General features: G+C 33.7%; 4 protein-coding genes across 4 annotated transcripts; all 4 read right to left on the reverse strand.

The window, feature by feature from the left end:
• Positions 1 to 1,123: 1,123 nt before the first annotated feature.
• LOC113175319 (olfactory receptor 5D16) lies at positions 1,124 to 2,068 on the reverse strand. The gene has a single exon (XM_026379591.2). It carries the CDS (start codon positions 2,066 to 2,068, stop codon positions 1,124 to 1,126), a length of 945 nt encoding a protein of 314 aa, XP_026235376.2.
• Positions 2,069 to 7,624: 5,556 nt separating this feature from the next.
• On the reverse strand, positions 7,625 to 8,572 carry LOC113175320 (olfactory receptor 5L1-like). Its single transcript, XM_026379592.2, has one exon. The coding sequence runs from the start codon at positions 8,570 to 8,572 to the stop codon at positions 7,625 to 7,627; it is 948 nt and encodes a 315-aa protein (XP_026235377.2).
• Positions 8,573 to 14,148: 5,576 nt separating this feature from the next.
• LOC144254214 (olfactory receptor 5L1-like) lies at positions 14,149 to 15,099 on the reverse strand. The gene has a single exon (XM_077797227.1). It carries the CDS (start codon positions 15,097 to 15,099, stop codon positions 14,149 to 14,151), a length of 951 nt encoding a protein of 316 aa, XP_077653353.1.
• Positions 15,100 to 20,167: 5,068 nt separating this feature from the next.
• LOC113175300 (olfactory receptor 5L1-like) lies at positions 20,168 to 21,112 on the reverse strand. Its single transcript, XM_026379574.2, has one exon. The coding sequence runs from the start codon at positions 21,110 to 21,112 to the stop codon at positions 20,168 to 20,170; it is 945 nt and encodes a 314-aa protein (XP_026235359.1).
• Positions 21,113 to 27,267: the final 6,155 nt, after the last annotated feature.

Raw genomic sequence — 27,267 nt, forward strand, 5'->3', positions numbered from 1 at the left:
ATTAGAAGTGGCAGTCAAACTTAATGTAACAGTCCAACTCCAACCAAGGCAATTAGCTTTCAATATTTACAATTACACTGAAGCATTTTTGTAGACTGCCTAAAGTATGCTGATGAATACAGTTATCAAATGCCTTTGTTCAAGATTTCCTGTGAATATTTAACCTGATTAGTTGGTGATAGAAAAGAAGTGTAAACATTGAAAGCAAGCACATCATTTCTGTTTGTCCACATTCTAAGCAGCATTACTTACACACCTCTTATGAGTTCTTTTATCCTTCACAGTGAAACCCTTTTCTGAAATAATTTAGAATAACACCCACATCTTATTTAATTTTATCTTTCTTGGAGTACTTTATAATATATCTAGTATACACATGGCATAAAATAATAGCTCAAAATATTGTTTCAATGTCATAATTATAATCACCTTCTAAACATTTTTTCTTGTTTCTGAATAAGACTCTATTCCTTCCCAAAGCAGTGGATGAATAAGTCTTGACTCCAGAATCAAATTTCTGTCTTGCTGTTTTTGTTTCTCTTAAAAAAAAAATGACCATCTTTCAAGACCAATGTAAATAACATTAATCTATGAAACAATCTCATCTTTTTGCAGGTGGATTTGAAGAGGATATCACCATAAACCCCCTTATGATATTTATCAGCATGATTAGATTTTGACTTCCTTGGAAAGTTAAACAATCTTTCCCTATTCTTTATTTCACCAATCTTACAAAAACAATTAGTAGTTTAGCACTTAAACACTATGAGTTATCAGAGATGAAAGAATGTCAGCATTAGCCTGTGCTACACATAAATAATATGGGAGATACATCATGTTCATTTTCATTTGCTCCACATGATCGACTTGTGAATTTAATTACACCATATAATTTTGTAGACAAAGACAGAAGTCAAGATCAATTAGTTCTGTCTGGCTTATACAAGTTGATCCTATAATATTCTCTCTCATTTGAAGTTCATATTAAGATATTTTCCATTGTAAATGTTTTTTTTTTTCATTTTAAATCTAAAGTGATTTTAAGAAAAAAAAAAACCTTGACACAGAATTCATTCAAAAATTGTTGTGCAATAACCATATCAAAGCGTATTAATGCATAGAGTCAATATGAAAAAAGTTTGGTGTGCATTAGTTTATTGACTGTGTCCTTGACATCCTTATTTCTCAGACTGTAGATCAGGGGGTTCAACATGGGGATTACCACTGTGTAAAACACAGAGGCCACTTTGACTGTGTGCCTGGAGTTCTTGGAGTTGGGCACACAGTAGAGGAACAGGATGGTGCCATGGAAGATGGAGATGGCGGTCAGGTGAGAGGCACAGGTGGAGAAGACTTTGCGATGTCCACTGGCTGATCTCATCTTCAGGGCAGTGGCAATAATGAACAGATACGAGGTAAGAATGACGAGCAGTGTGCTTATCTCATTAAAAGTGGCAACAGTGAAAAGAAGCAACTGACTGAGGTAAGAATCAGAGCAGGAGAGGGATATCAGGGAGGATAACTCACAGAAGAAGTGATTGATTGTGTTGAAACCCTGAAAATATAATTTTAAAGCAGAACATGTAAGGGTCAAGGAACATGCTACTCCCCATGCATAGGATCCAAACACCAGTATGGCACAGAGTCTCTGGGACATGACCATGGTATACAGAAGGGGGTTACAAACAGCCACAAAGCGGTCATAGGCCATCACAGCAAATAGAATTAATTCAGTAACAACAAAGGTGCAAAAGAAAAAGAACTGTGCCATGCAGCCTGAAAGCAAAATAGTTCTGTCTTGTACAACTAGATTCACCAGCATCTTGGGAGCAATAATGGAAGAATAGCAGAAATCTGCAAATGAGAGGTGGCTGAGGAAAAAATACATGGGAGTGTGCAATTTGGGGTTAATTCTGATGATCACAATCATCCCAAGGTTCCCTACCACACTGAAGGTGTAGATCGCCAGAAATACCAAGAACAGGGGAACTTGCAGTTCTGGGTAATCTGAGAAGCCCAAGAGGGTGAAGGTGGCCTCAGAGGTTAGATTTCTCTCTTTCAGAAACATGTTTCCTTTTGTTGAGATCTGAAAATCATCTTGGAAATAAAATAAGGAAAGTGATTGACACCAAAATCATGCTTACCCATCCCCTCAGCAGCATATAAGGTGAAACAAAATAAATCTTTTATGACCCCTAGAAGTATCCAGTATCAAGACAAAAAGAACTGCAGTTTCAGAAATGGGATTTGAGTAAATTTTACTTTCTCAAAAACTATACTACTAATTATTCTCATATAATATATAACTAACAATGAATTTGAAAATATGCCAAAATAATCATTATTAACTCAAGCAGTTGGTACAGAAACATGTGATCAATTCCTCATTTACAGTATTCAAACCGCTGAGCTTCATTAATTCTGCAAGAACAATGTCTATCAAAATGGAATAATTTGTTATGTTGGTCCTATGATTGCTAATGAAAAGTGCAAGTATTTAAAATAACTTCTATAACTAGTTTATCTAATAATGATTTTTGCTTAGCTTATTGTACACCAAAAGAATAGTCCATCTGATTTCCACTTATATTCATGCTTTAATTTTTAATTTAACATTTTAATCATTTTTCTCCCTTAACTAAATATGTGAGCCATAGGAGTCAGTAATTTCCTTTTTTTAAAAAAAAATCAAATATTATTTATTAAACTGCTCTGTTCCCCGGATGAGCAAAGGGAAGCTTGAAGACGCCAAATTAGTTGATACAGGAGTATTGGAAGTTTGAGCCTAGCTCTGGTAACTTATAGACACTTTCTCAATATTAAATAATAAACAAACAAACAAACAAACAAATAAAGGGCCTGGGAATGTAACTCAGTGACAGAGCACTAACCTTGCATCACAAACCCATGGGTTTCATTCCTAACACTAACCCCTCCACTCTCACCACATACAAATACCACTATGACTTGACCAAAAGCTCACCAATATTAGATCACCAGTAAAATCCAGTTTTCTTAATTCCCTGTCAAATAGTAATAATGTCTTCACTGCAGTTTTGATTTGCATCAGAGATAGAAAATTTAATTTTTAAATATCACATTTTCGTACTTTTTAAAATTTTATTTTTGGTACCAGATATTGAACTCAGGGGCACTCAACCACTGAGCCACATCCTCAGCCCTATTTTGTATTTTAATAGAGTCAGGGTTTCACTGAGTTGCTTAGAGCCTTGCTTTTGCTGAGGCTGGCTTTGAACCTGTGATTCTCCTATCTCAGCCTCCCAAGATGCTCTAATTATTTTTTAAATAGTTTTTTTTTAGTTGTAGATAAACACAATACCTTTATTTATTTATTTTATGTGGTGCTGAGGATTGAACCCAATGCCTTTTGCATGCAAGGGAAGCACTCTTTATCACTGAGCCACAACCCCAACCCCTGCTCTAATTATTTTGATTACCTTTTTGAGAATCTTTAGAATGTAAAACTGGAATGAAAGTTGTAAGAGTCTCAGAGATGTTCTGAATGTTGGTGCTAAGGTGAAACATACAGAATGGAAGTCAGAGAAAAGTTCCCATTTAGAAATAAGCATGATGAAAACCCATAAACACCCACAGACATTTCCTTTTTCTAGGCTCCTCTCATCTTCATCCCATTAAGTCAACTAAAACACTCATTCTGTACCTCTATTACCTGACCACCCCCCCAAAAAATTGGAAGAATATGTTAAGATGTTGTCACTGAATTGAGAAGACTTTCAGGAACAAGGGGTTATTAAAACAGAGAGATTGTAGGGATTTATCTCATTGATGCCCAGATACCATTGTCAGATAAATTAGAGAACCCTAGTTAAATTTGAGTCTAAGATAAATAATGATTTTTTTCTGTACATCCCAAATATTGCATGGTATATATGCACACTAAAGAAAATGTGTGCATATCTGAAGTTCAAATTCAATTTGGCATACTGTATTTTTGTTTGCTAAATCTACCAATTCTATATTTAGAACTACTTAGAATTTTATGACAACTAACTCAACCAGTTCACCTGAGACCTTTCTTTTAGTAACCCTCAATCATGTTTCCTTATAATAAAGACTCTTTCCCATACTGTCATTTCTGGTAAGAACTTCTTTGGTTCTACTATCAAGAAATAGGTCCCAATTACTCCAGCTCTAAAGATCTGAGCTCCCATAGTCAATTCTGTTTGAAGGTATTTCTGATTGCTTCATCTCAGTGTTTCTAAACCTCAACAGGATTTATCTTCTGTGCTGGATTATTCTATATTATGGAAAGCTACCTTTTGAATTGTACCAGGTACAGCAGAATCTCTAGCCTCCATTCAATAGAAGGGTCTCACTGACACCACCCAGTTGTGAAAATTAAAAATATCTCCAGACCTATTTGAAGGGGGAGGATTTATAATCTCCTGTATTAAAAAAATACTATTTTATTTTTTTGATTTGGATAGATTTTAGTGTTTCTTCTGATTGCTACTTGAGACTAATATACAATTTCTATATCAGAATTCCTCTTCCATAAATAATATTATTTTACAGATGAAGCAGTTTGCATTTTCTTTAAATATGGTAAATGTGGTATTTAAAAATCATTCTCATATTTTTTTATTATTATTGTTTTGTCTCTCATGAACCAACTTTATGTCCATGCTCAACAAGCTTATTTAGATCAAGTTCTCCTTGTCATATTTCTCTATAAACTCATTTAGTCCTTTCAAATAAATTTCATTTAAATACCTCTTTCCCATGCAAACTCCTTTAAATTATCCCACACACAAGAAGATATATATTCCTGAAAACTTTCAGGGCCCTAACTTCTCCAACTCCCAGGATACTTCTTCTAAGCAGGTTCCTCTAAACAAAGCTCTGTAGAAAGAGCATACTTCCTATTACCTCAGTATCCACATGCATAATATGTGCAGTGGCACAAAATTCCCTCAAAATTATTTTCCCCATGAACATCTGACAAAACCTGGGTAATCTGCTAGAAATCTTCTATGGAAAACATCATCTGCATTTCCAGATCTGGAGACATGCCTGCTGATGGCAAACCAGCCCCTCTGGCCTCCGGAGAGCTCATTTGGGGAGGCACAGCACCCTTATTTCTACTCCATCTCCCTTTGGCATCTTGTCCTAGAGAAAACAGGTTGCCTCATACTCTGGGGGCTTCAAAACAGCAATTAAAATTAAATACTCATTTCTGATGTAATTCTCATTTCATGGAAGTGAAGTAAGTCAACAGCAGCTTTAGAAACATTTTATATGAAAGTTAACTCAGTTGAATGACATCTCCCTCTGCTCCATGATTATTATCATAGCTCACAACTTTTTTTAAAATGACAAAGAATAGCAAAAAATATAGTTTTTTATTTGTTCAACAATTGTCTCTTAAATTTCTGCTATGCTCCTGTTCTTTGCAAAGATGAAATACCTCTAACCACATAAGAGAAGCAGGTAGATTCTACTATTATGTCCCTTGATTACTTACTTTGTTATGTTCTTGCCAGAGATATCATATACATAACTTTTTCATATATATTGAGGATAAGACTACTAGTGCTTGAAATTCACTTCTCTCTTTCCACAGGAGGAGATACATCTAGCTAGAACAAGTATTTCATGATGTCTAAATGTTATTACAATATCCCAATATCCTATAAAAATAGGTGCTGTTCATTATTCATATAATGATTTCTTCTTTGCTTCTGATTCAGCACACTATTTTCAGCAATTCATCCTGAATCTCACATATCTACAAAATTCAAAAAATTCTTGATTCATTTCTCCATCTTCAATGGTATTTATTTAGATTCTGCTTTTATTACCTTTATCTTTATACATTCATTTTCCTATATGCCTATGATGAAGTTACTAAAATCACTCTTTACAATATACTAGTAGATACACATAAAAATCAGTGGATGTATATACTTTTTTTAAACATGGCTGAGAAGAGAAAATGGACAATGTGATTATATCACTTGTTCCAACAATATTTATCTTTCTACTAAATCAAAACAAATCAGTGAATGCATGATGAAGTTATTCTCCCGTTTGTGAATCTGAGTGCATGTTTAAGATCCTAATACTGGCTCCCCATGTCTGCTCTAGTGAACTTAGTACATTTGAATTTTCTTTACAAATTTCAGTTCCTGTAATTATCAGTAACTATCCATGAACCTATTTACCATTAATGTAACATCTCACCTGTCTTTAGGGTACCATTTATTTTATTTATATGTCAAAACATCACAGAGGTGGGAAAACTAGAAGTTTTATTAGTCAACATTTTATTATCCCTCAAGACTACATTCTTTATTCACATATTGTCACAATTTCTGTGAATTAGTCCATACTTAACCATGACTCGGACCTTGGTGAGATTTAGTTATCCATATATACATTGGCATAATATTCTCTCCAATCAAAATGTGGATTTCTGGTGACCAGAAAGGGTTTCCCCTGCATCTGCCCTCCTCATATAATCCCATGCTCTCTCAAGAATGGACAGTATATAGTAAAGTATCAAGCGGAACACTTGTCTTTATTCTCTTCATCTGTAATATTTGCTCTCACTCTGATCTTTGCCTTGTTAGGAATAAGAATATGCCCAGAGTTAAAGAACATGTATTAATTGCCAAAGCCACTCTGAATCACATAGCTTATCTTCTACTCTTCTAGGTTTTTCTTAACCAATATTACCCTTGGTATTATGGTATAATAGTCATGAACTGGAAAGTCTTGGGTGAAATATGAAAATTCAGTATGCAGTTAATGAAAATATGGAATCAATATGGACTCAAATTATTGTTTCTCCTGACAGAAATCTATATAAGCTCCTTGATATTTGAATCCATACCACATTTTATCTATTCTAAGGGACTTTCATCTCTTATAAAATCTCTGTGGTTGAATATATCTTATAATTAATAGTAAAAACATTTCCTATTTCAAATTATTGACTAGCAAAGTTTATTTCTTGTGAGCATGTTAATATCACTGAATATATATTGTCAAAATTTAAGTTCAGTAAAATCCCTTGATGTTAGAACAATGAGTGGTTGTTGAAATGTAGAGAACCAAAGATTGAAGAAGTGAAGTTAGACTTTCCTAATTAAAAAAAATCAGGGTTGAAACATCAATCCTAGTTTTTAAGAACTCGGTCTACTGATTTTCTAACATTTAATAAATACAAGAAGTGCTCTACATGAGAAAAGGCAGAATCAAGAAATATTGCTTAGATATACAAAAAATGACAAAGATTATTTTATGAAGACCAAATATACATGCATAGATCACTACACATAGGAATCTACTTACAAGTGAAAGTATTTTATCCTTAGTGCATTATATATGTACATGAATGTAAGAAGTTCAGACATGATAAAAGTAGAAATATGTCATAAATGTAGCTACTCGTAATAGTGATTATTAACTGATTAACAGTGATGAATAAGAAAAGATACAGAACAAATAGGGACAGAGATAGAATGAATTATAAATAAGTGGTTATAAATCATGTTTTCATATGACATGTAACATTTCTCCTAGGATTCATGTGAAATTATTATTATCATGGTATATATTTTTCATCCTTTAACCCAAATTATGTTAATATAAATGATAATATTTTAGAATCCACAACTTTTCTGAGAGCTTGTTTCACATCCTTGTTCCTCAGGCTGTAGATCAGCGGGTTCAGCATGGGGATCACCACAGTGTAGAACACTGTGGTCACTTTGTCAATATCCAGACCAGTGCCAGAACTGGGCTGGCAATAAATGAACAGGATTGTTCCATGGAAGACAACGATGGCTGTGAGGTGGGAGGCACAGGTGGAAAAAGCTTTGCGCCTCCCCTCTGCAGAGTGCATCTTCAGGATGGTGATGAGAATGAATACATAGGAGGTGAGGATGATCGTGATGGTAAAGACCTCATTGAAATTGACCAAAATGAATAACAGCAACTCATTTACAGTGACATCAGAACAAGCAAGATTTAAGAGTGGGGGTAAGTCACAGAAGAAGTGATTGATCACATTTGAACTGTAGAGTGGTATCTCAAGTGTTAAGCACAAGTGAATCAGAGCACACACCGATGCTAATAGATAACAGCCAGAGACCAGCCCTGCACAGAGCTTCTGGGACATGATGACCATGTACAGCAGTGGGTTGCAGATGGCCACGAAGCGGTCATAGGCCATCACTGCCAGCAGGAAGACCTCTGTAATTGCATAAGTACAAAATAAATAGAGTTGCGCCATGCAGCCCTGGAAGGAAATGGCTTTGTCCTTGGTAAAGATGTTGGCCAGCATTTTGGGCACTATGATTGAAGAGTAGCAGAAGTCCACTAGGGACAAGTGGCTGAGGAAAAAGTACATGGGAGTGTGCAGTTGAGAGCTGACCTGGATCAGTGCCACCATGCCCAGGTTGGCCAAAACTGTGACTCCATAGATGAGAAGGAACACCAGGAAGAGGAGGACTCTCAGCTCGGGGACATCTGACAATCCCAGCAGAATGAACTCTGTCACAGTGGTACAGTTTGTCTCAGCCATTTATCAAAAGTCAAGCTAAGGAAAACATGAAAAATTTTGAGCTAGTTTGGGGAAGAGATCAAAAAGAGAATATCATATTAATATTAAACACATAATCATGGATTGCAAGACAAGCCTAACTTTCAAAATGTTCAATAATTTTAAGAATAACCTGGAATATGTATCACTCTAAATCTGACTAGTAAAAATTAATTTAAGTATCAGCAACAATCTTGCATGATTCCCAGTCAATAATTACCTATTGCAGTTCAGATGATCCACTGAAGTTGGTGGTATGGCAGACTTTGAAATAGATTCAAAGATGCGCTTGAACACTACATGGATTCACTAAGAGGTTATGGTGAATAACTATAAAATGAGTACAAAAATTCTTGTTATGCTCATGTTAAATCATGTTAAATATTTCAGTAACATAAATTTGCCCATACAAGTTATATAAAATTCTATTGTGGTGTGTGAACATTTTCTCTGAAACTTGTAGTTCATGAATTACTCAGAATGTAAAAGTAGACTTAATATACACACTTAATACACACACTTAATACACATACTCAAGAGTTTTTAATTTATCAAACTAGTAAAATTGTGAATTCGTTGTAATGATAATTAGGAAGTCCTATAATGTCTTAGAAAAAAGAAATGCTGGTATAATTATTTTTAGCAAATTGTCAACATTTATTGAAAATACTAACATTTTGAACAAGAAAAATCAATGATTTTTAATTAGATATTTTTAGTGAAACTGTCAGAAATGATTATGCTGAAAAATGATGAAAAGTTATGATCAATGGTACATTATTGTTTGTGACTGTTTTGACAGTAGTAAAAAATGGATTTGAGGCTTGGGCTGGGGCTGGGGCTCAGAGGTAGAGTGCTCACCTAGCATGTGTGGGGCACTCGTTTCCATCCTCAGCACCAATAAAAAATAAAATAAAGGAAAAAAAATCTTCAAAAATGGAGTTGTTTGCTGAATTCAGTGGTGCACACATATAAGCCCATCAGCTAGGGGGGCTGAGACAGGATCATCTAAAGATCAAGGCCAGCTTCAGCAAAAGCAAGGTGCCAAGCAACTCAGTGAGACCCTGTCTCTAAATAAAATACAAAATAGGGCTGGGGATATGTCTCAGTGGTTGAGTGTCCATAGATTCAATCCCTAGTATGCCCTCTCCCCCCCGCAAAAAATGAAGTTGTTAAACTAGGATTCATCATATCTATGGTAGAAATGTACTTTCAAATTATGTTTTAAACTGATCGATTTTAAAGAACAGACACCAGTAATACATAGTGTGAGAAGTTTTAGTTGTAAATAATATATGTGTAAAATTATGAATACACATAGATACACCAGGTGTCTTCAACTTAATTTGGATATAATCTTAATATAAAAATATTTTAACCACATTAAAAAAGTGAAAACTTTCTAAGGTCCCTTATTTGGATAAAGGGGGAAAATTATATATTTCATTTAAGTGAAAACTCCTATCCAGATCTTTACCTTAATGAAGAGGCCTATGAAAGTTGAATGATCTTATTCTCTGCCTTCCTTCTTACCTTTTAGGAATAGATACTTACTTCATTAAACCATTTTAATCAAAATTGAGCGAGGGCAGTCTGGATCAGAAGTAGCTTGATGATTTCTCTGGGTATGGAATGAATTTTGATGAAATGGAAACAAATTATTCTCCTGAAGTAATGGTTTTCTTGTTTCTTAACTATTAACAAAAAAAAAAAAAAAAGAAAAAAGAAAAAGAGAAAAAGGAAGCTATTGGTCTGAATTAAATTAAAATTCCTCTTTGAAAATTATATTCTCAATGTTCTCTTGTAATAGAAAACTAATCTATGATAAATCCTTAGAAAATCCAGAAGTATCTTCTCCTGAATAGAAGAAGTTCATGACCAGATAGCAGGAAAAATAAACACAACCTTTAAAATTAGCATGGCAGTGGCAATCATGAGCTCATCTTTGGCTTAAAGATCTGATGCAGGATGCTGCTAAGGCAAAAGTTGGGGAAAAAGAGAAAAAGAGAAAGTCTAGCATTTTTAATTTGCATTTTTATATGCATTAATGTTTCATGTTGCAGAAGAAATGGTTCTAGTTTCTCTCCTGGCTCTTAAATAAAAGAAAAAAAATCTAAAAATTCTTAAAAAGTAAGGGCATGAGATAAGTGTTCTCATTAACTTTTTTATATCAAAGACATACGAGTTACACATATCCTTGATTATTATTGTTTGCTCAGAAAACATATCTTTTATTTTCAAGTACCTAGAGTCTAGTATTAGTGAACAAACCTGTAATATAGATGTTTAGATGTTTCTTTCCTGGAACTGAAGGTGTTAGATGTGGATAGAATGCAATAAAATAATTTATACTATAAATTATGCTCCTGGGAAATGGACCCATTACCTAAAACAATTACCAATCTCTATGGCATAAGAAAATAAATAAAAACCTGAAGTAAAACTTAATGTCATAAGATGTTCAAAAATAATTAATCTCTGTGGATTATGATCAGAAAATCTGGTTTTAAACCACCATAACTTGGTGTTCTATTGCAGAGTAGGATGGACATAGTTAACAATAATACACTGTACACTTTAAATGGCCAGAAGAAACAATTTTCAATGTTTTCACCACAAAAAAAGTGACAAATGTTTGAGCTGAGAGATGTACAATTGCACTCATTTGATCATTACATCATGTATATATGCATAGAAATAGCACACTGTGCCCTATAAATATGTACAATTATTATGTGTCAATTTAAAAGGAAAAAATACTAAATTGAGAAACAATAATTTGAAACTAAACCTTCTTTTTTCCAGACTTCACGGATGATTGGAATTCTGTATCCTAGTTTCCAATATGTGAGGCACAGATTGTATTGCCATTTGGAATTATTATGAATATTTCTGATGAACTTTCCTTTTTTCATAAGATTACAAAATCCCTTAGCTTCCAAGAGAGCAGACCGTGTAGAGCCACACTGGAGTTTCTTCAAATACAGTAAAGGTGATGGGTCTTCTGGCCAGATAGCTCTTAGGATAGCTCTTAGTCATAGGACTCACCTATTGGAGCATGCATTGTGTTAGAATCAATCTAAATTTTTTTAGGGGGGGGGGTGATTATTGAGTCCAAGAGTGCTTTACTATGTAACTAAATCTCTAGCCCAATTTCTGTTTTTGTTTTTATTTATTTATTTATTTATTTTGAGACAGGATCTCACTAAATTGCTTAAGACCTTCCTAAGTTGCTGAGTCTGGCTTTGAATGCTCCATCCACCTGCCTTAGACTCCAGAGCCTAAGGTGGAATTAGATGAGTGGACTACTGCACCTGGCTCTAAAGCCTATCTAAGGGTTAGCTCATGTAATCTTAACACCAAATGAAGATACAATTTTGTTTTTATGCATTTCTTACTAAGGAGGTGATGGAGGCATAATCAGTTGTAGTTTGAATAAAGCCAAGAGAGTTGATGGAAAAGGCAACTTCTTCCTGTTTTTTTCCCAAATATGTGACTGTGTGGAACAGAGACTGAGAGCTAGCGTTAGGACCTGTCTCATCCAGGTATGTGGAATGTAGACCAAAATAAGAAAAAAGAAAGAAAGATATACAAGGGGAACCTTCCATGCAACATTTTCAGATTCTTCCAGACCATGTTTATTCTTCTATAATAGTCACAATTTCTATGAATTAGCTCTTATTTCATTGATGTTCCCACTTCAGTGAAACTTTGTTATTTGTATATACATGGGCATGTCTTTTTCTCCAAACAAAATGTGGGTTTCTGGTGATCAGAAAGTGTTTCCTCTGCATCTGTTGCCCTCCTCACATATTCCCAGGCCCTCTCAATAATAGACACTCACATAGGAAAGTATCAAACAGAACACTTGTTTTTATTTCCTTCATCTGGAATATTTGCTCCCACTCAGATCTCTGCCTTATTAGGAATAAGAATGTCCCCAGAGTTAAAGTACAGTTATTAACTGCCAAAGCCATTCTGGATCACAAATCTTCTACTCTTTTTGGTTTTGCTTACCCTATATTGATCTTAGGTTTTCAGTATAAGGATATAAGAGTTGTGAACTAGAAAGTCTTGGGTGAGATTTGAAAATTCAGTATTAAGTGGGTGATAATATGAACCTCAAGTTGTGCTCTTTCTCCTTAAAGGATTTTATAATAACTCTGATATTTAAATCCCTATGGTATTTAATCTATTTTAAGACAGTTTCATGTGTTATAAAATCTCTATGATAGACTAGATCTTACAATTAATACTAAAGAAATAATTGTAATTTAGTAATTAACAAATTTCAGTGAGCATGTGATCACTACTGAATACATGTCATTAAAATTTAATCTTAATAGGTACTGGGGTTGTGGCTCATTGGTAGAGCACTTCCCTAGTATGTGTGAGACAGTGGGTTCAATACTCAACACCAAATATAAATACATAAATAAAATTAACAGTTCATTTACACCTAAAAAATAAATATTTTATCTTAATAAAACGCTTTGAATTAGCCATTTTTAAAAATGCAAGACACAAAGGATTGAAGAAATTAAGTTCCAAACTAAATAATTGAGGTTCAAAAAGCAATCCTAGTATTTATGAACTGGGTCTTGTGATTTTCTAATGTTTTATGGCTGGAATAATCTTCATTTAAACAAGTGAGCACACAATAGAAATTTAACTAAATTATAATGGGTTTATAAAAGAAGACTCAAGGCTGCATATAAGTCAGGACTGAGTTGAGAAATGCTGCTTAAGTACACAGTAAATAGAGATAAAAGATCATAATATGAAGTACAATTCACATGCAAAGAACAGAAACAAAGGTTAGAAATGCATTTACAAGGTACAATAAGTATTTCCTCCACAGTGTATTGAAGAAGGTACCATGACAATCAGAAGATAAAAAAAGTTATAAAAAGGCTAAGTTACAGATGTAGCTATTCATAATAATAGTTATTTATTGACTAATAATGATGCAGAGATACAGATACAGAATCCAGGGAGGAAGAGATACAATGAATTATATATACCAGGTTATAATAAATGCTTGCACCTGACATGTAATTTATTTATTCTACGATTCTTGTGAAATAATTATTAATATTTTTCTTTTTTTTTCAAAGAAAATGATGTGTGAAGTTGTAAAAACAAGGAACAACTACAAAAGCAATAAAGAAAAGGAGAAGAAATAAAACAGTTACCCATAAATGTACACATATAGGATTCTATGCTTGCATTAACTAATAGACAATGGGGTGTTTACAGCAGTTTACTGAAACAAATAACTCTTGTGAGTTCTTCATTAAAACACGATAGATTAAAACAAATTAAACATTCATGTCATAACAGTGCTACTTCCCATATCACTTTACAATGTTGCAAATTGAAGAACAATAAATCAGCAGACTTCAACTTTTGCACATGCTGAATCCTATCTTTATGAATTGAATACACACAAACATTTGAGAACAAAAAGACTCACTGATACTTGCCTAGTTCCTCCTCATCTTCTGCATTCCAACTTCTCTGCCCACATATTTACTCTCTACCCAAATTATATTCTATCAAATTGTCTTTGATAATATTTTGGAGTACAGCACATTTCTGAGAGCTTCTTTCACATCCTTGTTCCTCAGGCTATAGATCAGGGGATTCAGCATGGGGATCACCACAGTGTAGAACACTGTAGTCACTTTGTCAATATCCAGACTAGTGCCAGAACTGGGCTGGCAATAAATGAACAGGATTGTTCCATGGAAGACAACAATGGCTGTGAGGTGGGAGGCACAGGTGGAAAAAGCTTTGCGCCTCCCCTCTGCAGAGCGCATCTTCAGGATGGTGATGAGAATGAATACATAGGAGGTGAGGATGATCGTGATGGTGAAGACTTCATTGAAATTGACCACAATGAACAACAACATCTCATTCACAGTGACATCGGAGCATGCAAGATTTAAGAGTGGGGGTAAGTCACAGAAGAAGTGATTGATCACATTTGACCTGTAGAATGGGATCTCCAGAGTTAAGCACAAATGAATCAGAGAACAAATAGATGCATAGAGGTAACAGCCAGAGACCAGCCCTGCACAGAGCTTCTGGGACATGATGACCATGTACAGCAGTGGGTTGCAGATGGCCACGAAGCGGTCATAGGCCATCACTGCCAGCAGGAAGACCTCTGTAATTGCATAAGTACAAAATAAATAGAGTTGTGCAATGCAGCCCTGGAAAGAAATAGCTTTGTCCTTGGTAAAGATGTTGGTCAGCATTTTGGGCACTATGATTGAGGAGTAGCAGAAGTCCACAAGGGACAAGTGGCTGAGGAAAAAGTACATGGGGGTGTGCAGCTGAGAGCTGACCTGGATCAGTGCCACCATGCCTAGGTTGGCCAAAACTGTGACTCCATAGATGAGAAGGAACACCAGGAAGAGGAGGACTCTCAGCTCAGGGACATCTGACAATCCCAACAGAATGAACTCTGTCACAGAGGTGCAGTTTTCTTTGGCCATTATCATCAGAAATCATGTTAAGAAAAATTTGGTAGGTGTTTTGCTCATTCAGGGAAGAGAACACAAAGAAAATAGGTTAACATTAAACACACATATTTTTGGATTGTAAAATAAGCATATCTGTCACATTTTCAAAATATTAAGTAATTATGAGAATAATCTAAATTCTGTATCTCAGTAGAACTGACTTGTGAAGCTTAATTTAAGTATCAGCAGTAATCTTAAATGATTCTCAGTCAGTAAATACCCTGTACAGTTCTGATGATCCATTGAATTAGGTTTTTAGGCACGCTTTAAAATAGATTCAATGATATGCTTTGATGGTACATGGAAATTTACCTCTATTTACAGAATATTAATAAGTTATGGCCTATACTTGCAAAAGTTATCACACACTTTTGATTGTTCTTTAAAAATCAGTTACATAAGTTTGTATCATAAAGTTGTCTAAAGCATATTGTTGGAAAATGTATTCTCTATGAAACTTGTGTTTCATGAGGACTTTTTAAAATTATAATGATTCAGAAAGAAAAATTATAATTATGAGAAAGAAAACAATGTGTACACTCAATTTTATCAAATTATAGAAAGTATGATTTTATTGTAATGATAATTATGAAGTACTATAATGTCTCAGAAAGAAGAAACATACAGACACACACATATATTTTTTTTTTGTAAAAGCAATTAGGCAACATTTATTGGAAGTCTTAACATTTCAAACAGTAAAAACTAAATGAATTTTAATTAGAGATTTTATATTGTTAGCAATATGTTGTTGGAAATGATTGTATCATATAATTATAAAAAGAAAGGTATGTTCAATAGTATATTGTTGTTTTGGACTATTTTGACAATAGTCAAATGTAGAGTTTTTAAACTATGACTCATCATAACTATGGTAGAAATGTACTTTCAAATTTTGTTGCAATATGATCAATTTTAAAGAACAGACACCAGTAATACATAGTTAGAGGTTTTAGTTCTAAATGAGAATCTATGTGCAGAATTGTGAATACATATAAATACACCATGTGTTATCAACTTAATTTGGTTACAACAATAATATAAAAATATTTTAACCACATTAAAAAAGAGGTAATTGAAACTTTCTAAGGTTCCTCGAAGAGTTATTTGGGTAAAGGGGTAAAACTATGTATTTCACGAAAGTGGAAACTCCCTTCCAGACCTTTCCCTTAATAAAGAGACCCAAGGAAATTACATGATTTTATTCTCTGCATTTCTTCTTACTTTGTAGGAATAGATACTTACTTCATTAAACCAGTTTAATCAAAACTGAGTGAGGGCAATCTGGACCAGAAAACATGCTGGTTTCTCTGCATCTTGAATCAAATTTAGTGAAATGAAAACACATTATTCTCCTGAAGTCATGTTTTCATATGTTTTATTCATAATGAAAATTAAGATATTTGACTGAATAAAAAAAGAAAAATCCTCTTTGAAATTTTTATTATCAATAGTCTATGGTAATAGAAAACAAATCTATGATAAATCCATATCAATTTCAAAAGTATCCTCCTGTGCTGAGCAGAGAAAGTTCATGACCACCTGCAGACACATTCACACAACCCTCAAAATTGAGATAGTGGTGGCAATAGTGAGCTCAACTTTGGTCATTGTAGATCTCATGAAGGATGCTTGTGTGGCCAAAGAGGAAGAAAAAGAGAAAAAGAGAAAATCTACCATTTTATCTGTATTTTAAAAATACATTAATGTTTGATATTTCAAAAAAATGTAATTTCTCTCCTGTCTCTTAAAAGAAAAAAAAGTATTTAAAAAGTAAGGGAATGAGATAAGTGTTGTCATAACCATTCTCTGAGTCAAAGACAGATGAATTAAACATATTAATTATTTTTTTCCTCAGAAAATTTATGTCTTTTCACTTTCAAGTAACTAGAGTCTAGATTTAGTAAACAAACCTGTGGTATAGACGTTTCTTCCCTGAAGATATTAAATGTGGACAGAATGCAATAAAATATTTTATATTATAAATTAAGCTCCTGGGAAATGAATCCTTTACCTATAACAACTTCTAATCTCTATGGCATAACAAAATTTAAAAAATGATGTCATGGAAGGATCAAAAATAATTAATCTCTGTGGAAGTTGATCAGAAAATCTGTTTTTAAACTACCATTACTTGGTTTTTATTGCAGAGTAGGATGAATATAGTTAACAATTATTCACTGTATACCTTAAATGGCCAAAACAACAGATTCTTAATGTTTTTACCACAAAAAAAAAAAAATGACAGCCTGGCATAGTGGTGCACACCTGTAATCCCAGCAGCTTGGGAAGCTGAGGTGGGAGGATGGCGAGTTCAAAGACAGCCTCAGCAAAAGTGAGGTGCTAAGCAACACAGTGAGTCTCTAAATAAAATATAAAACATGGCTGGGGATGGGCCTCATGGCCGAGTGCCCCTGAGTTCAATCTCTGGTAGCAAAAAACAAAGACAAATCTTTGAAGCAAGGGATATACAAATCACATTGATTTGATCATCACATCATGCATATATGTTTAGAAAGAAAAAGCTGTGCCATATAAATATGTGTAATATCTATTTTTTTATATTTATACCAAGGATTGAACCCAGGGGAACTTAACTATGGAACCACAACACCAGTCCATTTTCTGTTTTATTCACTTATGTATTATTTTGAGAAAGGGTCTCACTAAATTGTTTAGGTCCTTGTTATGTTGCTGAGGCTGGCTTTGAACTCGTGATCCTCCTGCCTCAGCCTCCTGAGCCATTGGGATTACAGGCATGGATTATTATACCCAGCTGTAAATCACATCTATTTAAATGTTAGCTTGTAATCTTCCTAACAACCAGTGAAGAGATCATTTGTTTTTATACATTTCTTACAAAATAGGTGATAGAGACACAGATAGTTGTAATTTGAATAAAGCAAAGAGAATTGCTGTTTTTTCCCAACTACATGATTTTACAGAGAGAAAAATGAGAGTCAGAGCCAGTGTTAGAACCTTCCTCATTCCAACATGTGAAACTGAGACCAAAAATAAGAAAAATAAGACAGAAAAAAAATGGGAACCAGGGTGAACCATCCATAAAATGTTCTCTGTTTCCTCCAGACTGCATTCATTATTGTCTAGTAGTTACAATTTCTGTGAATTTGCCCTTCTTTAACCATTACTCAAACCTTGGTGTGATACAATTATGCACAGATACATTGACATGGTTTTCTGTACCATCAAAATGTGAATTTCTTGTAATCAGAAAGGGTTACCCCTGATCTCTTGCCCCCCTCATATATCCCCATGCCCTCTCAAGAATGGATACTTACATAGAAAAGCATTCAGCAGAACACTTCTCTTTATTCCCTTAAGCTGGAATGTTTGATCTCACTCTGATATTTGCCTTGTTAGGAGGAAGAATGTGCCCAGAATTCAAGATCATCCATTAATTACCAAAGCCCCTCTGGATCACAAATATTATTTTCTACTCTTTTTGGTTTTGCTTACCCTATACTGGCATTAGGTTTTTAGTGCAAGGATCTAATAGTCATGAAATGGAAAGTCTTGGGTAAAATGTGAAAATTCAGTACAAAATGGGTGATAAGCTGAATTCAAGTGCTGTTCTTTCTTCTGACACAATTCTGTAGAAGATCATTGGCATTTGAATCCCTATCATATTTAATCCATTTTTAAACAGTTTCATCTGTTATAAAATATCTGTGGTAGACTATATCTTACAATTAATAGCAAAGAAACTATTATGATTTCAAATTATTAATTAGCAAGGTTTATTTCCTGTGAGAATGCAAACATCACTGAATATATATTATCAAAATTTAATCTCAAAAAATGCTGTGAGGTTAGTAGAATTAGGCAGTGTGAAAATGAAAAAAATATATAAGTATTGCAGAAATTAAGTTACTTTCCAAATTAAATAATTAAGATTGAAACCAATCCTAGTTTTTTAAAATATGTTTATTTATTTTTATGTAGTGCTAAGGATGGTACCCAGTGTCTCACATGTGCGAGGCGGGTGCTCTACCACTGAGCCCCAGCCCCAGCCCCAAATCCTAGATTTTATGAACTGAATCTTGTGATTTTCTAATGTTTTACAGCTAGAATCAGCTTCATTTATACAAGCAAGTGCAAAGTAAAAATTTACATAAATTATAATGAATTTATAAAGGAAGACTCAATGCTGTATCTGAGTCAGAACTGAATTAAGAAATGCTGCTAACATCCACAGAAAACTAGGACAAAAAAATCATTATATGAACAATAAATATACATGCACTTATAATGTACAGTAAGCATTACATCCAAAAATATTGAAGAGGTATCATAAACATCAGAAGTTAAGATGAAGTAAAAAAGAAAGCTACTCATGATGATGGTAATTCAATAACTAAAAATGATGAAGAATGACAATATAGAATCCAGATAGAAAGAGATAAAATGAATTATATATAAGGAGTTTTACCTACATTTGACATGCAATTTATTTCTTCTAAGATTTTTATGAAATGATTATTAATATTGTCTCCATTTTTCAAATAATATGATATGGATAAAGTTATATAATGAAGTTGTATAATGTATGATGAAGTTATATAATGTTCATTGCAACAACTACCACTATAATAGAGAAAACAAGAAGAAATAAAAACAGTTAACAATATATGTACACATGAATACTCATGCTTGTGTAAACTAATTGACATGGGGTTATTTTTTACTATAAAAATCATGAATTCAATTCTTAATGTATTATGTTTTCAATAAAGTTTACTGAAACAAATGACTATTGTGAGTTCTTCATTAAAACATGTGATAGATTAAAACAAATTAAAAATTCATGTCATAACAGTGCTATTTATCATATCACTTTACAATGTTATATATTGAAGAACTACAAAACAAACTAACTTGTGAACATGCGAACTCCCATCTTTATGAATTCAAGACACACAAAGATTATAGAACAAAAAGACTCAGTAATACCTGCCTAGCTCATTATCATTCTCTGCATTCCAACTCCTCTTCCCACCTACTCACCCTTAATCCATATTATGTTTTATTAAATTGTCTGTGATAAGATTTTGGAGTACAGCACATTTCTGAGAGCTTGTTTCACATCCTTGTTCCTCAGGCTGTAGATCAGGGGGTTCAGCATGGGGATCACCACAGTGTAGAACACTGTGGTCACTTTGTCAATATCCAGACCAGTGCCAGAACTGGGCTGGCAATAAATGAACAGGATTGTTCCATGGAAGATAACAATGGCTGTGAGGTGGGAGGCACAGGTGGAAAAAGCTTTGTGCCTCCCCTCTGCAGAGTGCATCTTCAGGATGGTGATGAGAATGAACAGGTAGGAGGTGAGGATGATCACAATGGTCATAGATTCATTGAAAGTAGCCATGATGAACAGCAGCACCTTGTTCACAGTGACATCAGAGCAAGCAAGATTTAAGAGTGGAGGTAGGTCACAGAAGAAGTGATTGATCATGTTTGACCTATACAATGGGATTTTAAGGGCCAAGCACAAGTGAATCAGAGCACACACTGATGCTAACAAGTAACAGCCTGAAACCAGCTCTGCACAGAGCTTTTGGGACATGATAACCATGTATAGCAGAGGGTTGCAGATGGCCACAAAGCGGTCATAGGCCATCACAGCCAGCAGAATGATCTCTGTGATCACACAAGTGCAAAACAAATAGAACTGTACCATGCACGCGGGGAAGGAGATGGCTTTATCCTCGGTTAAGATGTTGGCCAGCATTTTGGGCACAATGACTGAGGAGTAGCTGAAGTCCACAAGGGACAAGTGACTGAGAAAAAAATACATGGGAGTGTGCAGTTGAGAGCTGACCTGGATCAGTGCCACCATGCCCAGGTTGGCCAAAACTGTGACTCCATAGATAAGAAGGAACACCAGGAAGAGGAGGACTCTCATCTCAGGAACATCAGACAATCCTAGGAGAATGAACTCTGTTACAGTTGTGCAGTTTTCTTCAGCCATGGCCAACAGATGTCAGGTTAACTTACATATTTTAACTTTTAGTTTACTTCTGGGAAGATATAAAAGAGGAAATGGTAGGTGGACATTAAAATCTGTATCAAATAACATTAATATGAAACACATATGCATGAATTGTAAGAGAAAAATAACTACCAAATTGATTTAATGTTCCATAATTATAATATTCTAACCTATGTTTCTCAGTAGAGTTTACTAGTGACAATTAATTTCAGAATTAGTAATAATCTTGAAGAATTCTCAATCTTTAACTGCCTTGCACAGTTCTGATGATCTATTGGAGTAGGTGATTTGGATGACTTTGAAATAGATTCTAAAATATGCTTTAATGTTACATGGAAATTAACTTCTATTCACAAAAAAATTAAAAAATTATGACCGAGAAATATAAAAGTTACCATACGCATATTATTGTTTTTGTTAAATCTATCAGTAACCTAAAATTTTCCCATAAAAGTTTTCTAAATTTTTTGTTGAAGTGTGTGAACATTTTCCTTGAAAATAGTGGTTCATAAAGATTCTTTAAAGTTGGAGTTATTCAGAACCAAAAAAGGAAATGAATGCACATAGTCAAAGGCATAATAGTTTTTATTTGTCAAATTAATGGTTAAGTACTTCACTGTAACGGTGACTATTAAGTCTTTTAATGATACAGATAGATGGAATACATCTTTCTTGCTTTCTATAAAAGTAATTCATCAACATTTGTTGAAATTTTAACATTAACAACAATAAAATCTCTATAATTTTAAAACTAGAAATATTATAATAACTTATTATCAAACTTGATTATATTGAAAGAGTATGAAAAAAAACTATGTTTAATTCTCATTATTGTTTGTTACTGTTTTTACAATAGTCAAAAGTGAAAGAATTAACAAGCTGTGGTTTATTATATCTACTGTGCAAATGTACTTTTAAAATTGTTGAGAAAAAAATTAGAAAGAGACACCAGCAGTATATAGGATGCAAACTTTTAGTTGTAAATGAGAGTGTATATGTAGAAATGTGAAATCAGATGCCGTATATGTCATCAACTTAAATTTGGCTATCACACACACACACACACACACACACACACACACACACACATATATATATATATATATATATATATATAAAGTTTATCCATATTTTAAAAAGGATGTGAAATTTTTCTAAGGTCCCTCAGAGTGTTATTTGTATAAAGAGGTTAAATTGAGTATTTGTGTAAGTGGAAACTATCATTCTGATCTTTCCCTTAAGGATGATGTCAATTAAATCAAAATAATTTTACTCTGTATTCTCTGTAATTTGTAGATTTAGATATTTACTTAATTAACACATTGTACTGAAAATTGAGTGAAGACAGTCTAGACCAGAAGCAGCCTGATGGCTTCTCTGTATTATGAGCCAATTTTAAAGTAATGAAAACAAACTATTCTCCTGAATTCATGGCCATTAAAAAAATGCTAAGATTCATGCCCTGATAAAAGAAGAAAATTCTCTTTAAACAATTTGTTTGCTATGTTCTATGCATAGGTTAGTAGCCTATGATAAACCCAAAGAAAACCCAAAAGTATCCTTCTAGGCTGAGCAGATGAAGTTCATGACCACCTTGCACGCACATTAACACCACCCTCAAAATTGGAATATCAGACCACCCTCAAAATTGGAATATCAGTGGCAAATACGATCTCATCTTTGGTCATTGTAGATCTCATGAAGAATGCTAGTGTGGCAGAAGCAGGAGAGAAACAGAAAAAGAGAAAGTTTACTATTTTAGCTAGTATTTATATATATATATATATATATATATATATATATATATATTAATGTTTGATATTACAGAAGAAAGAGTTGTAATTTCTCTACTGTCTCTTAGATAAAATTTTAAAAAATGAAAAGGGCAGGAGATAAGTGTTCTCATAAGCATTCTCTAAGTCAAAGACATGTTAACCATGTTACTAATTATTATTTTTTGCTCAGAATATACACACACACACACACACACACACATATACACATTTTTTTCTTTTAAGCACTTAGAGCCTAGTTTTTGTGAACAAACCTGTGATATAGATGTTTCTTTCTTAGAATTGAAGGTGATAGATGTGGATAGCATGCAATTAAAGACTTTATATTATAAATTATGCTCCTGGGAAATGAATGCCTTACCTAAAATAATTATTAATCTCTATGGTTTAACAAAGTAAAAAAAATTGAAGTAAAAATTGATGTCATAGAAGCCTCAAAAATAATTAATCTCTGTGGAATGTGATCAGAAAATTGGTTTTAAAACCACCATAACTTTGTGTTCTATTACAGACTAGGGTGAACATATTAAGAATAATGCACAGTATAATTTAAATGGTGAGAATAAACAGTTTTCAACACACACACAAAAAAAGAAAAAATAAACTTGGCAAATGTTTGAGGTGATAGTTATACAGATCACCCTGATTTTTATCATCACATCATATACATGTATACACACTGTGCTCTATAAGTACAACTATCATAGCCAATTAAAGAGAAAAAAGAATTCTAAATTTGGAAACAATACTAAATTTTTTTTCCAGATTTCATGAGTGATTGGAATTCTGTATCCTAATATCTGATATGTGAGGCACAGATTGTGTTGCCATTTGAAATTACCATGAATATTTATGATGAAGTTTCCCTTTCTCATAACACTACAAAATCCCTTAACTTCCAGGAGGGCAGACTGTGTTGAGCTACCCTGGAGTTTCTTCAAATACAATCATGGTAATAGATCTTCTGGTCAGATAGCTATAATCACAGGACTCACCTATTGGGCATGCATTGTGTGTTACAATGTATCTAAATCTTATTTAAAGCTTAGCTCATTTAATCTTCCTAATAACCAGCCAAAAGACAATTTTGTTTTTATGCATTTCTTGCAAAGGAGATAATGAAAGCACAATCAGTTGTAATTTGAACAAACTCAAAGTAATCTGCTGGAGAAGGCATATAGACTGAATGGAGAGAAGCACATATTCAGAGTCAGCGTTAAGACTTTCTTATTTAACATAATTGTGCCAAAGGCAGTAGGAAGGGCTGTGGAGAGGCCAAAGAAAGTGCCTGGAGACAGCATGGGAGACACATGGTTTATTGGAAAAACTTTCAAGAGATCACTGACTACCCCCAAAAAGAATTCAGTGACAACAGGCAGAAACACCTCCACCCCTCTTGGTACTTTGGCAGGCACAGCCTCCATTCCCTGGTGGAGTTTTGTCCAATGGAAGATACCTGGATGAGTGGCATACATCCTTTCCACCCAAAACCACTCAAACAGGGTTTTTGTAAGTTAGGCTGCAGACACAGTGACATTATCAACATTCCTTTACTTAGTTTTCTGAACAGCATCCAAGGAGTGTCAAGAACCAGCACGATTTTGATCAGTTCCCCAAACTCTAGGGCAGATGAGAGGATTAGAAATTATATATATATATATATATATATATATATATATATATATATATATATGAAACTGAGTCCAAAGAGCAGAGGCAGATTTGACTCAAATATCAGAGAGTAACAAAGGAAAACTCTGCAATAGAAATGCAACTTTAATTGGTAGACTTCTATGTTTTGTATGTTCTTTAAATAAATATTATTTCTTAGTCATTTAAAATTTTAAAACACAAAACACACTCCTCTGCCTAGTTAAGGCTGATTTTATTATCACTTAAGCATTAAATTTTATGAACTAACTTCCATTTCAAAGCTGATTTTACTTAAATTGCAAAACCTTCATAATAGTCGTAAGAGTTAAACTAGTTGGTGGAGAGGATGAATATTTTATTCCATGGGTCATTTTAATCCAGCAATAGGTTCCTCCAGGGCTTAAGTAGGACAATAATTGAAATGTTTTATGGATTTTTTAAATAAAAAATAGCTTTTTATTATTTTTTTTATTTTTCTCTTGCAAATTGATTTGTAGCCTAGAACAAATATATACTCAGATGTTTGAGCTAATTTATTTCTGTGAAAGTGAGTATTGAAACATATCTATTACTATTTCCAAACATTTTTTAGGAACTACTCAATTTATTCTCAAGTGATGTTGAATCTTAATTCATGTTATATTGATTCTCTTCCCCTACCAAGTATTAAAATATCCAGAAAGAGGCATAGTTATGATTATGACTAGGCATTAATATGCCAACACTTCATATAAGTGAGACATAATATATCATTGTCTTACTAATGGTGGTTCTGTCATATGAAAATTTGAATATTAATGCTAACTTCCTTTGTAAAGTAGCATAACCTTACTTTTCCTTAAGAAAGGTCCATTGAGATATGGTATATGACCTGACCATGATAGCAAAATCAATGCTAAAACATAACTTTTTAAAAATTATAACATATAATAATTGATATATTGCCCACCAAGAAGGAAATAAAAATTATCAATAAATGATTTTGTGGGAACAGCGGAATATTGAGGAATGTTGGTTAAAAGAGCTACCTTGTAAGCACTCACTCATTCAACATACAAAAGTTAATCAAATGAAAACCAATGAGAGTTAAGACTTCAAAGTATAAGTAAAATCTAGTAATTTAAGTAAAAGCATGAAATAATCAGAGCTTATTCTCATTGTGTTTATTCTCTAAGTTGCAAAAATTTGAGTAAATATATTACAAATGTAAACTACATATTTTAAATATGCCTCATGCAGAAAAGTGAATGATATTTCCTAATTCTGTCATTTTGTTTTCAAATTGTATCCTTATAAGCCAATTCTTTTCAATTGGAATGTATTGCAAATCATTACTAAGAATATTAACACTTTTTGAAATTGTGAGCACAGTACTGGAATGAAAATCATGTAGAAACTAAGTGAAAATGTCATTGAAGATTAGATGTTTCCACTTTGAAAATCCCTTTTTCTCTTCTCTCCCTAATTGTGAAATTGTCAAATAAATAAATATATTACCTTATATAATTCACTATTAGGATGTTTTTTTAAGTGATACCACATAAAAATCTATTATTATAGAAAAGAGTTCCTTTCCAATTTTCTTATTGAATTCATCGAGAACAACATATGAAATACAGGTGAACATAAACACTAAATCTGCAAACTTATGTTTCAATCATAAGTGCCTTTGCTTTGCCTCCTTCCCAAATTTGAATCACACTTTCCATTCTATCAGCATAGCAGGTCACCAATAAAAGAAGTTATTGCCAATGGTTATAATTCATTTGGAATTATGCTTCCCAGTAGACACTCATATTAGTTACTGTGACTAGAACAACCAAGAGAAACATATGGATAATTGCTTTATGGAAATTGTGGGAAAAGTGCTAGCTTTCCATGATTTGGAACCAGAAAGTTTTCCTCAGCTACACTGTAGTAAACAGTGGCATTGCCTTTATCACATAGGGTGTATGGTAACATGGGGTCATGGCTATTACTAAAAATCAACCTCATCTATTTTTATCAATCTCTCTATAATTAAGACAATGTGATAAAGACTGAGAGTTTTGGTGTTTGCCTAAGTGTTCAGATATAGAGAGATACACAACACACTCCTCAGGAGATGAGGAGAATCCAAGCCCATTCTTCTATTATAAATGTCAACCACCTAAGCCATTTATAATAGAAGAATGGGTTTGGATTCTCCTCATCTCCAGAGGAGTGTGTTAGATCTGATCTCTTCTAAATTCCACACTTCTGTTCTTTGTGATGCTTCTGGTATGATTTGTACACTGTCTTCCTGGGTGCTGTTTCTATGTGGCTTCCAGTTACATCTATGGAAGGAAGGAAAATACAAAGAGTGAGAAAGAAGGAATATGGGGAGGAAAGGATGCAGAACAAAGACATGAACCCCTTCTTGTTTTTGCAATCCTTTTAATGTGAATACAACCGCAGTGGACACTCAAGGATTTCCTACCTCAAGATACTCTCTTCTCAGGTAGGAACAGCAGTCTAGCATCACCCACTTTGGTTTCCAAAGACACTCCCTTAGGGTGTGCCTGTAGAGAATTGAACCCTGCTGGGTCCTAGTCTGGGCTTATTGGCTGAAAAACATCTCTTCTTCAAGCCTTCAAAGCCAGCTAACAAAAGTGCTTCCTCTTAGCTCTAATGTTCTGGTGAAGATATCTCTTCCATATTGTACCCTGA

The sequence above is a fragment of the Urocitellus parryii genome, chromosome 4 (assembly GCF_045843805.1).
Source record: "Urocitellus parryii isolate mUroPar1 chromosome 4, mUroPar1.hap1, whole genome shotgun sequence".
Lineage (NCBI taxonomy): Eukaryota > Metazoa > Chordata > Mammalia > Rodentia > Sciuridae > Urocitellus > Urocitellus parryii.